Raw genomic sequence first — 12572 nt, 5'->3', positions numbered from 1 at the left:
GTACGCTCATTTGTGGAGGGGACGAAGCAACTCTCTGGGGCCTCTTCTATAAGGACACTAATCCTGTTCATGAGGGCTCTGCCCTCATGACCTCATTAACTCCCGAAGGTTCCACTTCCTGACACCATCGCGCTGGTGATTTGATTTCAGAACTTTGGAGGGGACACAAACATTCAGACCATAGCCCTTGGATTAGGGTGGTGGCAGTGGAGATGGAGAAAGTTCAATCGATTTGAAAGATAATTAAGAGATAAGAGCTGACAGGATTTGGTGGTAGCTTGCATGGGGAGGGGGAAGAGGAGGAGGCAGCTAGGATGACCCCTAGGTTTCAGGTGTGCACAGCTGGACCATTGATGGTAGTTCTACCAGTCCCTGGAATGAGGTGCCTGGGCAAGCTTCAGGGGGGTGATCGTGAGCTTGAGTGTAGTCATGCTGCATTTGATGGGCCGTTGAACATCCAAAATGTCTAGCAGCTACTTGGATATTAGATCTTGAACTTAGAAAAGAGGTTTGGCCTGGAGATATTCTTTTGGGAATCACAGGCTCATTGGTGTTAACTTAGGTGGTGAATATGGATGGATTCCATTTAAGGAGGGGATGATGTAGTGAAAACAGGGCATAGGACCAAGCTGGGAGGACCCCCAGCAATGGAGGCTGGTAGAAACCTGCAGAGCAGTGGGTCCTGAAAGCATTTGGGAAGATCCTTTTTCAGGAAATGAGTGATGAGCAATGCGACTTGCTGCTGAGATGGAGACTACTGGACACTCACTAGCCTTAGTGGCCTAAGCAATAGATGTTTTAGCTGAATGACAGGGAGGTTACCAGGCCAGAGTGAGTTGAGCAGTGAGTGGGAGTTAGAAATTAGACAAGTGAAGACAGCTCTTTGGAGAGGCCTGGCAGGGAAGGGAAGGCGGAGCAAGGGGCCTGTATGTGGGGGAGGTTGTTTCTCTCTTTCTGTCTCTCTAAGAGACTTAACCTGTTTAAAAACTAAAAGCTGATGGGAGGATGGAAAGTATCCACTTTAGAGAGAGATGTTATGCCTTTGAGAGGTAAAGCTAAGCTGCAGTGGGGGGTTGCTGAGCCTTACCTGGGAGTAGCTGAGAGAAGGATGGGGTGGCAGTGGGTCCAGCATGTGCAGAAGGGGCTGTGCATTTGGAAAAGACCATCCTCGTCTTTCTCTGGGAAGAATGAGGTTGTCTGCAGAGCACCCTACGAGCAGGATGCAGAGGGCCAATGGAGGGCCAAGACTCTGCTCAGTGAGGGGGAGAGTGAGCCCCACAAAGAACCATGAAGGCCCAGCGGGTGACATTGAGGATGGTGATGGCTGCATGGGGGAACCCAGCATCCCTGTGTGTGGTACCACTGTAGTGCTTGGCAGGTACTTACTGTCTCCCTCATGGTAGGGGAGTCGGCAACTACTCTGTTGTGATTTAGTAGACCAAAGTGGATATCTCAGGCCTCTACCACTGCTTTCCCACCTGCCTGGAGTTGCCCCAGGAAGGGAAGTCTTTGGGGATGCTATTTTGGGTCCAGACAGGTAGGGGGAGAGAGAGAGAGAGAAACAGCATTCTTCAGGCCTGTCACAGTTTCCACACAGGCAAACACACACACTCATGCATACAAAGTTCACAAATACTTTTTATGCTTACTGTGTGCAATATATGCTGTTTTTTCTGTTTTATTGTGTTTTGTTTCATTTTGACATACAGTTGTACCCCCACTGAATTCAGTTCAGGATACATTGGTAGGGTTTGGCTTGAAGTATGAAAATATGGGTGACTCTGAAGTACAGCTGGCATGGGAGTCGTCAAATAAGGAAGGTGGAAGACAGAGATGCGGCTAGAAAGTAGGGCGTCTAAGGTATTGGCGCTGGAAATGGACCATTTATGGAAAGGGATACTTTTGGAGGTGTGGCTGTGGGAGTGAAGAGTGCATAAAGTCAAGGAGGAGATCATGGTGTCGGACAGCTTAGGATTGAGAGTCTGGGGTGTCAGATGGCTCCACCAGTGTCCCATGGATATTGGGATCTCAAGGTGATGGTGAGACTTGGGAGTAGGTGAGACAATGAGAGAGAGACACCGATGGATGCAGACATGCGGCAGACAGCAAGGCTGGTGCCTGAATCTTGCAGCTAAGAGGGGTGGGCGGGAGACTGGCATAAGATAGACAAGTGTGGAACATGGTATAGAGCTGGTTGTTTTACAAGATGATGTGTGGAGATTCCAGCCATGGTCTGTGGGTGGAGTGGGAAGCCAGGAGGTCGCCCACACCGCTTCCCAAGGTGGGGCAGCCCCCTCACTCTCAGGAGCGCTGTCCACTGTCATTGTCATTGGTGTGAGTTGTGTCATGGCTATTGCCTTTGGACTGTACACTCCATGGGGACAGGGACGGTGTTTATGACATATTTCTCTGAGGTCCCAGTGCTGAATACTAGACTGACAGCCCTGTAGGTGCTCATATGTATACTTGACTGAGAATGAATATTGAGTCATAAGACATATGAAACCCTAATATTGGTCTAGAATATAAAATAGATCACAGAACTCTGATGACATCTACAATTGGATGCCACACACAGCATTTCAGTCAGTATTACATCGAGTCACAATTTTCTGTGAAAATTGGGTCTAATTAGCCATTTACATTTGCCAATCTTTGTGTTTGTCTTGTAGAGTTGTTCCATAATGGACCTCACTCTTTCGGATATGCGCAGGGAACCTTTTTGGTGTTTCAGTTCCCCGGTTTGCATGAAATTGTCTGCCGCGCCCTTGGATGGTCCTCATTTCTTGGGAGAGACATACTTTGTGGACTACATGGACGAAGAAGGCAGAGTGCACGTGGAGATGGTGTGGATCAGAGAGACCGAGGAATACTTCATTGTTAACCTGGTCCTTTACCTTAGTATAGCAAAAGTCAACCACTGGTTTGGGACAAAATACTGAATATTAGCAGAAGGTGGCAAAAGTGATTGTGGCTGTGAAGCTGTATTCTTTTCACAGGCTATTTTTGTTCTTGGTATTGGAAGTTAAAATAAGAACTGTCTTCAGTAGTCTGTGTGGGACCTTCTTCTTTCACCTTAGAAGCTGGGATTTATGGGTCATTTAAAGTTAAAGTTTGAAAGATGATGTTAAATGTTAGAAAAATAAAAATAGCACAGTCCAAAGAAAGTTCATATAGAAAGACAAAATATTTTTACTTCTCTTCTGTGTTTTGCTAAAAAATTAAGAATATCTATTTAAATGTGTACTTATGTGATCACTTGTGTGGGGGAGGGGGACACAGGCATGCTGTGTAAAGAGGGCTTTTTTTTTTTCTTAATTGGTAAGGAGCCCAAATGAGACAGTACACTTGGATATAACCTTCACAGTATTCATTAGAATTAGTGCTACTTTCATGACACTCAGCAGCCACATTCGTGTTTGATAAAGTAAAATCGATGAGTGGCCTAATTCACAAGGAAAGATGTGTCTGAAATCATCATAAGGAAATGATAACTTAGAAATGCGCGGTGTGATACAAATCCAGTTAAGACACCCAACCCACATCAGTGGGACTGTAGAGTGGTGGGTAACTGAATACCTGGGAATTTTGGTCCTAAGTGGTCTTGCATTGTGTTGATTCTGCTTTTATCAATTTTATCTCCCTTAAAAGTTGTTCTCAGATGATTTCTGATGTCATATTGTGATTCTCCTACTTGGACTTGCATGATTAAGCTTGCCTTTCTCTCTATTGTTCATCCTTTTCCTATTACCTTATTTGACCAGTTTCTCATTTGAGGTTTGTGTGACAGTAAATATGTGCATGTGTAGAATGAAGAACTGGAAGACATCAATAAAGTAAACATATGGAACGCATATTAGGCTTTTGTCCAAGGAATTGGGAGAGTAAAAAAGGATTTCTGTGGCCAACACTGTTCTCCACCCTCCCGTCCTAGCCCTTGGTCCAAAGCCTTTAGGAAGAGAGGAATTTGAAATCTGTGTCAGATTTTGAGAGCACAGGGCTGTGTTGTTTCATAGCATCACTGAATAGGCACTGTAGAGTGCCTGCCCCACTTGAGTGAGACTTGGGGAGGGAGGAGGTGTCAGCCTGAGCAGGGAGCCCGAACAAGAGAACAAGGAGTCAGGATGATGCCACGGAACCAGGTGTCGCTCACAGGGCTGAATCTGAAAAGCCACAAGATGATGTGTGGAGACTTCCTGAACTCACTGGGTTAAATTGAGAGGGGCTCATGTCCTGAAAATACTGGAAACATCGTAGAGCCAGGGAGAGAGCCTATTTTCTTTAGCTCCTGTTTAATAATATTCAGAGGGAGTGAAAAAAGCCAGGAACCTTAGTGATACTACACAGTGGAAAGGCCCCAGGCTGGGCTGATGACCAGAACACTGGCCCACGCTGGAGTTCAGTGCATGTGAACGGCTGCGTCTCCTGCCAGACTGCCAGTCTTGTGCTCGGGGACAATAATATCTTCTCATTCTCTGGTTTCTCCCTAGCACCTAGCAGGATGCCAGACCTGTAATCAATACTTGATAGCTATTTGTTGAACCAATGGAAATTATTATAAGGAATATACCTGCAGCCATGGGATCTTGAAGGAGGCAGGGATAAATTCTTACTCGGATGAGTCTGGGAGCCCTTGACGCCACAGGTGACTTCTGAGTTTACCTGTGAAGGAAGGTTTCCTGGGCAGTGAGGAGGAGGGTAAACGAGGTGTAGGAAACAGGGTTCACAGAGCCATGGGATGTCTCATCAAAGTCAGTGTGTACCCTACACATAACTTACATGCTTGTCATGCATCTGAGATAATATTCTCATATTTGCCTCCATATTTCTGAATATATCTAAACATAACAGATGATCCACAAATTCTGCTTTTTGTTTCTCCCAGGATACTCCATTTCCAGAGATCTGCCTCTCTTTGCTTCAAACTGCTTGGTCCTAGCAGCTGTCATCCTGGGCAGCTGGCACCCTGGGCAGCTGGCACCTTGGGCTTTCCTGAATGAACCCTGTTTCATGGGGTTCTGACTTTTCTTTCTTGGTTCTTGCCCCTTTTCAGTGGTACACATTCTCCTGTGGCTTTCTGAGAAACGTGACATGGGATTACATTTTCAATCTATGAATTTCTAAAAATGCCTGGTGGAGAGTTTAATTGGGTACCCAATTGTAGGAAGAAAGGTGTTTTCTCTCAGAACCTTAAAGATGTGTGTGAGCATTGTTGTTGATATATCTAATGCCTCTTTGCCCCTTTGCTTTTTTTTCTCTGTATGAGGTCTGTTCTCTCTGGAAGCTTTTAGAATATACTCTTTTAGAATTTACTCTTATTTTAAAATTTAAAATTTACTGTTATTTTAAAATTTCAAGATGAGGTAGGCTGGGCGTGGTAGCTTACGCCTGTCATCCCAGCACTTTGGAAGGCTGAAGCGAGAGGATTGCCTGAGCCCACAGGTTTGAGACCAGTCTGGTCAACTTGGTGAGACCTAATCTCTACAATAAATAAATATAAAAATTAGCCAGGCATGGTGGCGCACGCCTATAGTTCCAGCTACTTGGAAGGCTGAGGTGGAAGAATCGCCTGAGCCTAGCAGGTTGAGGCTGTGATAACTGTGAGTGTGTCATTGTACTCCAGCCTGGACAACAGCATGAGACTCCAACTCAAAAAAAAAAAAAAAAAAAAAGATGATGTGCCTTGGAATGGTTTTTTTGCATTCATCATGGGTCATTTTAATCTAAGAGTGTGTACTTAAGTTCTGGATTTTTTAAAATTTTATTTTAAAGATATATGGCACAATTCAGGGCTAGGTACTTAAGTGGTCATCATACAGGTAAAGTTTGGGCCGCCTTCCTTTAGTGTCCATTTTGCCTGATTTGAGATTGTGTACCCTTATTGATGTCATGTCTCCACTCCCCCAGCTCAACCTGGCAATGTCCCCCTACTGCCAATCCCTTTTCTATAATATGGACTTCACAGCAAATTCTGGATTTTTAAAAAAAGCTGGTAGTACTTTCTCTGTTGTCTTGTTCTGTAACTTTTATTAATGAGCTGTTGTTCTTTCTGGATTGATTATCTTAAGTTCCTTATCTTTTCCATTTTATCTTTATCTTTTAGTCTTTTGTTCACTTTCTGGAATATTGACTCAATTTTGTTTTTCAGTTCTTCTGTAGAATTAAAAAAATTTTTTTTGATCAGGCTTTTATTACATAAGGACTCTTTTTTTTGTTGCTATTTTCTTGTTCCTTATAAAGCATTTGTGCCTGTTTTTTAAATGTAATATTTTCTCTAAAGCAAGTGTTGGCAAACTTTGTCTATAAAGAGTCAGATAATAGTTTAGTCTTTATGGGACATATGGTAGTGTGTAATCACCTATAGAAGGTGTGAAATCAGCTATAGATGGTACACAAATGAATTAGCACAGTTGTGTTCCCGAAAAACTTTATTTACAAAAACAAGCAGCTGCTGGATTTGGCCTTCAGGCTGTAGTTTGCCAAGTTTGGCACATGTCTCTAGGTTATTGATTTTAGTTTTCAAAAAAGTTTTCATCCTACAACCATTTGGGAAAACCATAGTGCTACTGTACTAATTTTAGGCGAGAACCATCCATGGGTGCTAAAATGTGTGGGTGGCCTGTGGCTCTCCTCCTCTTTAAATGGAACGGTCAGTCAGTCTTTTTGACTGCTGTGACCTTGATTCTTTTGGGCGTTACAGGCCACTTATTTACTGGAATGTCCTTCAATATGGGCTTGTCTGGAGTTAGGCATACGTTTGTCTGAAGATCATCAGAGTTACCGCAGAAGTGGTGCTGTGTCCTATCAGGGGCCACAGAATTCCATTTTGTTCCTTTACAGATCTGTTCCCTATGACCTATGGGTGAAAGGGTGTTTAGAAGGCTTCTTCACTCTAAAGTTACTCCCTCACCCTTTGTGAAGATTTAGGGTTTTATGGGAGATACTTTGAAACTACACAGATATCCTATTCATCAACAAACTTTTAATATATTTGTTTCTGTCTGTATGAAATCATGGTTTCCTGTTTTACTCAATGGGCTGTAATTAGTCGCTCTTATTTTTTATTTTTGTGCTCAAATGTTCTCAGGTTTTTCTGGCAGAAGCACCAGCGAGCCAGCCTCTGTTTTCTGGTGTGTCCCCCATGTGTTCCCCTCATTCTGGGCACTTCCTTTCCTTCTGACTGGCATGAGTTGTCCCAGGCTCATCTTGTACTTTTTCTGCCCCAGCCCTGGAATCAGAGATTTCTTCAGAGAGCCCTCGTTCCTTCCAGTGGAGAATATTTAGAAACCGAGATCTGGGTGCTGGGTGTGCTCTCTCCTCTGGAGGACAGCATGAGGAGTATAAGCACTCACCTTCGAGCTTATGTCCATACATTCGTAGTTACATCCTTTATAGCTATAGCTGTTGACAAGCATGGATTCCCCCAATACCTTCAATACCCATCCAGCACTGCAAGTCCATCTAGTTTTCTCTCTGTGTGTGTTTGTGGCTCATACTCCTACCCAATCCCAGTATCCTGGTTCTGTGTCTTCCAATGGGTGTCCCGCCCCCTGCTGCCCCCTCTCAAGAGATGCCTTGCTTCCTGTCTTGGGCTCTGACACAGTGTGATGGGATGCTGGCCACAAGGAAACCCTTCTCACTCCCCCAGGGCCCCAGCTCCTCATGATCGTGGCCCCCACCCCTGTGTGTGCAGCCTTCTGCCCTTCTTGGGCTCAGAAACATCACAAAGCACTGGACCATATGATTTAAAGATTCTTTTGATGCCCATGATGCACCGACACTCGGATCGATGAATGGAAGAGCTCATGGTTGGGTTGCTTACAGCTCTGAATGAGGGAAGGCACCAGGGAAAGCCCTGCAGATGGTGCCTGGTCGGGCAGGGCAGGGTAACAGCAAGCTGGAGCTGCAGGGGCAGATTGTGCATGGCCAGGTCTCTGTGCATTGCTAATTTGAATAATTCCATGGGATCCTAAATGTGAGGTTTGTTCCTAGTTGTCTGGTACCTGGCCCTGGCACCATTAGGCTGGTGCATCATGGACTCTGAGAATGAGAGCCAATAAGGAATGTGGAGTGTGGACCTCATTCACGGCTCAAGAAGGCAACTGACCAGACTCTCGCCTCCAAAGAGGGCAAGACAGCATTAAGAAAACAACAAACCCATTTATTGGTTCTCCTCTGCATAGATGTCCCCACCATCCTCCCTAGGCCTTGCCTTCCATATCAGGACCCTCCTCACCTCACCTGAACCTTTGCGACCCCCTTCTCCACCAGCTGCAGGTACTGCCTTGCTTTGGCCACTTAATGGCTTTAGAAATCAACAGTGGACGAAGGGTAAATATTTCTAAAAGATTAAACATACTAACATACTGTCCGTGTGTCATAAATGTTCACAGATTATGCCCAACATAAATAACAACCCTTTTGGGGTAGGGGGTGGCCATCTTAATATTGTATGTGTTGAAATTCAGCTATCAGACACGTGATATAAAAATTCACTAATCATACTCCTTTGTCAGAGAGAAAGCTTTTTGTTTGCAAAGCAAGAGGAATTATTAAGCTGGGGGAACTTAACTCCAAAGACAGAATCATGAAGCAGGGCTCATTGAGCTGAATGAACTCAAAAAATTCACAGGTGCAAGCTCTTAATTATGCATTTGGCAAAGAAGACAAGTTTGAGTTCCACACAAGAAAGCATGCTTACCTCCAGTGTAGAATAAAGGGAATACTTTTATTTCAAGTATACTCAAGGTGCAAAATTTTATCTGATTTAAAATTAGGTCAAAGATCTGACCAGGCTTTGCAAAGTTGATTTTTACATGGAGCTTGGAATGTCTCTTATTTACATTAACATCTACTTACATATGTCTAATGATTATAACTACTTCAGATTATAACTATAACATGTTAACAATGTAAAATCTATGCCAAACATTTTTCCAACACTGATCATGGAAAGAGATGGTGCCTTTAACACACTGGATGTAAAAGCGTTGGTCTTAAACACCTTTGTGTAGGATACTATGACATCCACCTTCAGCCTGGGGAGAGTCTTTTGTGGTCCCCTGTGGCTTCAGGAAATAACCCTGGACTTTCTGTGAGCAGCCACAGTGAACATGTTGCCAAGCAGTCAATGAGGTTGCTTCCCAGTGTGCCAAGCAGTCAATGAGGTTGCTTCCCTGTGCGTGGAGAAGCCAGTATCATGGCACCGGATTTTTTTCTTTTTCTGTTTTTTTTAAGTTGGAATCTCACTCTGTCACTCAGGCTGGAGTGCAGTGTCATGCTCACAGTTATGATAGCCTTGACCTGCTGGGCTCAAGTGATCCTTCTGCCTCAAGCCTACCAGGTAGCTGGAACTAAAGCGCCCACCACCATGTCCAGCTAATTTTTTTATTTATTGTAGAGACGAGGTCTTGCCAAGTTGCCCAGGCTGATCTTGAACCCCTGGGTTCAGGCAGTCTTCTTGCCTTGGCCTCACAAAGTGCTGGAATTAGAGGCATGAGCCACAGGGCCTGGTACCAGCTTTTGAGAAAGAAAAGATTTATTGTAAGTCAACTGGCAAAGAAATAGGAGGAAACACCCAAGTCTGTCTTTCCAAGCTTGGGCCGGGGCAGGTTTTATAGGCATAGAGTAATGAGGTGTGATCTGATTGCATCTCACAATGAGGTGATGCTGGGAGGCGTGATCTGACTGGATCCTGGATCCCGCCATGTGGTGCCCCTGCGTAGTTCAATCCAACTTCTCCGTCCCAGCACTTAGGTTTCACCTGGAGTTGCAGTCTTGTTTCATCTGGGCATGCTCAGGTTACATGACAGTCCACCTGAAAAACAACTCACAATTTTGTTATATAAATGTTGAGCTAGACTGATCCGATGTGGTTACAGGATCACTGCTAGGTATGTCCTGGGCTGCAAAAACTCCCAGGGCTGAGAGGCAGGCTTATTGAGTACTGCTTTAGAGGGATTAGACACAAGAAAGGGACAATAGAACAACCAGAGAAACAAGGGCTGCTGCAGAGAAACGTGGAAATACATGTTTGAGAGCAGCTGAAGAAGAGCCCTGTCATGCCCACTGTGGCTGAGGAGGTCCACCAGGCCATCGGGGAAGATCTGAGAAGAAAAGGCCGGTCTGGGGGCAAACTGGATTAAAGGCACAGCTACAAATATCAGCAGGCCATGCCACCAGCAAAACGAGTCCTCAGGCAGGGGCACGAACTCACACATCCATCCCTGCTGCTGCATAGAACATCGTGGGTGTCAGTTTCATAGCGATGTGCAGAGATGAGTGTGTGCTCTGAAGAGTGTGTAAACACAGGGGACTTGTCAGATCTTAGAGTCACAGGGCACAGAGAGCAACAGACCCTCTGCCTCCTCAACAACTGACCTTTGCTGAGTCTCTCATTTCATCTGGCTTTTTGGTGATGATAACAACTCTGAAAGTTGCCCCAAAGACAAAGGTTTGTCTACTGCTTGACATACAGTCATTTGATTGAGTCATAGTGAATTGGGTAGAAAAACACACTGATCTTTGTGTGTCTAATTCAGAAAAGTACCCATGGATGCAAGATGAGACACCTGTGATCTCTCACTGGCTCAGTGTTGGTTGGAGAGAAGGTGAAAAATTGGCTAGGAGATAATAATTGTAGCTTTTCTCCTTTTCAAAATCAGGAGCTTGTTTTGTGTCAGGCATTATGCAACAAGCTTTACCTATAGCTCTTTTCAAATCCTTTCACAACTCTATGGGTAGATGGTACAATGATGCCATTTACAGTGATGAGCTGAGCTCAGAGAGGCTAAGTGACCAGAGGGGCACATCTGGTGCTGGACAAAGCTAGGATTGGCCTGATTTTGACACCCGTGGCTCTACTGTCACCTTACATCTCTACATACACACCACAGTGCCAGGCAGAGGAGCTTCTGTGATGAACACTTGGCACACGAGAAAATGTCATAACGTGGGTTTTTGGCAGATCATAAACAAACATGTGCGTTGAAGCTAATTCTGCTTAACGGATAAAGCTTTTTAAAAGAGCTGTGTCTTAAATCAGTAAAATGGGTATATACCAACACAAAGGACTAAGGACAAGCAAGTCATTTTGAAGAAGCAGGTGACAGGGCTGGCTCTACCCCAAGGGAAGACTTTCTGTAGGAAATATGAGCATGCCCTTTGATGCAAAAAAAAAAAAAAAAAGAGTAAACAGACAAATGAGTAGAAGACAGAGCTCGAAGACAGATGCACATAGGCAGACAGTCATCTTGCAACAAAGGTGCATCTCAGAGCAGCGGGGGAAGGGTGAACTGTTTCATAATGATGCAGGGACAATCATGTAGCCATCTGGAGAAGGAACAGTGGACCTACTTCTTACCATGCCCTAAATGGAAAGCAAAGCAAAAACGTTTCAGGAGGACAGTATGGGCAGTATTTCCACTTGCCGGCGTCTCTGACGACACTTGACGCAGGCACCGTCTTCTACTTTTTTAGAAACAGGCAGGACCTTCACTTTTCTTAGGAGACGTATTCTCTCTTCTGATAACTCTTGCTGGAATATTCTTCTTCCTGTTGTGCCAGCTTAGAGGCAACACCTGTCTGCAAGTAACCTTCAAAAAAAACATGACTCATTGGGTCTTATTTCTTCCCACTGGAAGTACTTAGAATAAGTGATTCCACCTGTCCCCCACCTCAGTTGTTTTTAAAGGGGAAGTGGAGACAGGTCTCAAAGTATCAACTGAGGAAGCTGGAAGATATATTTATATTGCATCTGCTTAGCACAACATCTTCTAATGTTCCATCTTCTCAGGTTAGGACTGTAAGGGACATTTTCATCCGTGCAAAAAGCAATATTTTCATATATTAACAAAGCAAGATATTTGACTCTGCCATGTTAGCCACAGTGGCATTTGCTGTGTACATTACTAGGAAAAATTAGACTTGGTAGAAACAGTAAATGCAAAATAAACCTGAGAGTAGCTGAAACTTCATACAAGTACTATAGCCTTGGAAGAAATAACTGTCACTTGAGAAAATGCTCAGCAGCAAAAATGTTGGTTGGTAAAATTTGCAAGGAACAATGAATCAAATTTGTGTTGTGAAATTTACAAGGACAAGAATTGGTCCCAATGAAAATGAAAACTGAAAACAGTTTACTTTTGCAGTCTAGGTAATTAATCAAAGGATTACATTGGTTTAATGGCATTTAGTGTTGCTATAATTCTGAGGAAAATGTTTTCATTGATGGAGTCTAAATATCCCCAGGGTTAAAGGGAGGGGGGGTTCAAACATTCTGAACATTCTGTATTAATTTAAAATATCAAGTGCTTCTTAACTGCCGTGCTTTAAGCTAAGCAAAAATTTTATATTTTTATCACAGAGACGAAGTAATAATGGACAAATAAATGCACTTTGATTTGTTGAAGTCACAGGATTATGAGTACATTTTACTTGTAATTCTACTAATGTCGCTGTAATGTAATGAAATAGTTAAAAATCAGAAATTTAGGTCACGGTTACATTAATTCTACTATTAAATTCTGATGTAATTAGACTATGGAGCCTGCATTAAAAATAATTTGGTCTTC

General features: G+C 43.8%; 1 protein-coding gene across 3 annotated transcripts in view; it reads left to right on the top strand.

Moving 5' to 3' along the window:
• FBXO15 (F-box protein 15) overlaps positions 1 to 3854 on the top strand; it is a 73948-nt gene extending 70094 nt beyond the window's left edge. For all 3 annotated transcript variants that reach the window (XM_021706940.1, XM_008073930.2, XM_008073931.2), the window contains one exon: positions 2673 to 3854. In XM_021706940.1, coding sequence (XP_021562615.1) covers positions 2673 to 2942 — 270 coding nt within the window. In that variant the 3' untranslated portion in view covers positions 2943 to 3854. The remainder of the gene's footprint in view (positions 1 to 2672) is intronic.
• The last annotated feature ends 8718 nt before the right edge of the window (positions 3855 to 12572 follow it).

Source organism: Carlito syrichta, unplaced genomic scaffold (genome assembly GCF_000164805.1).
Source record: "Carlito syrichta isolate Samal-C Ts95f unplaced genomic scaffold, Tarsius_syrichta-2.0.1 Scaffold316215, whole genome shotgun sequence".
Taxonomy (NCBI): domain Eukaryota; kingdom Metazoa; phylum Chordata; class Mammalia; order Primates; family Tarsiidae; genus Carlito; species Carlito syrichta.
The sequence above is the reverse complement of the archived record's forward strand: the minus strand, read 5'-3'. Positions and strand labels throughout refer to the sequence as shown.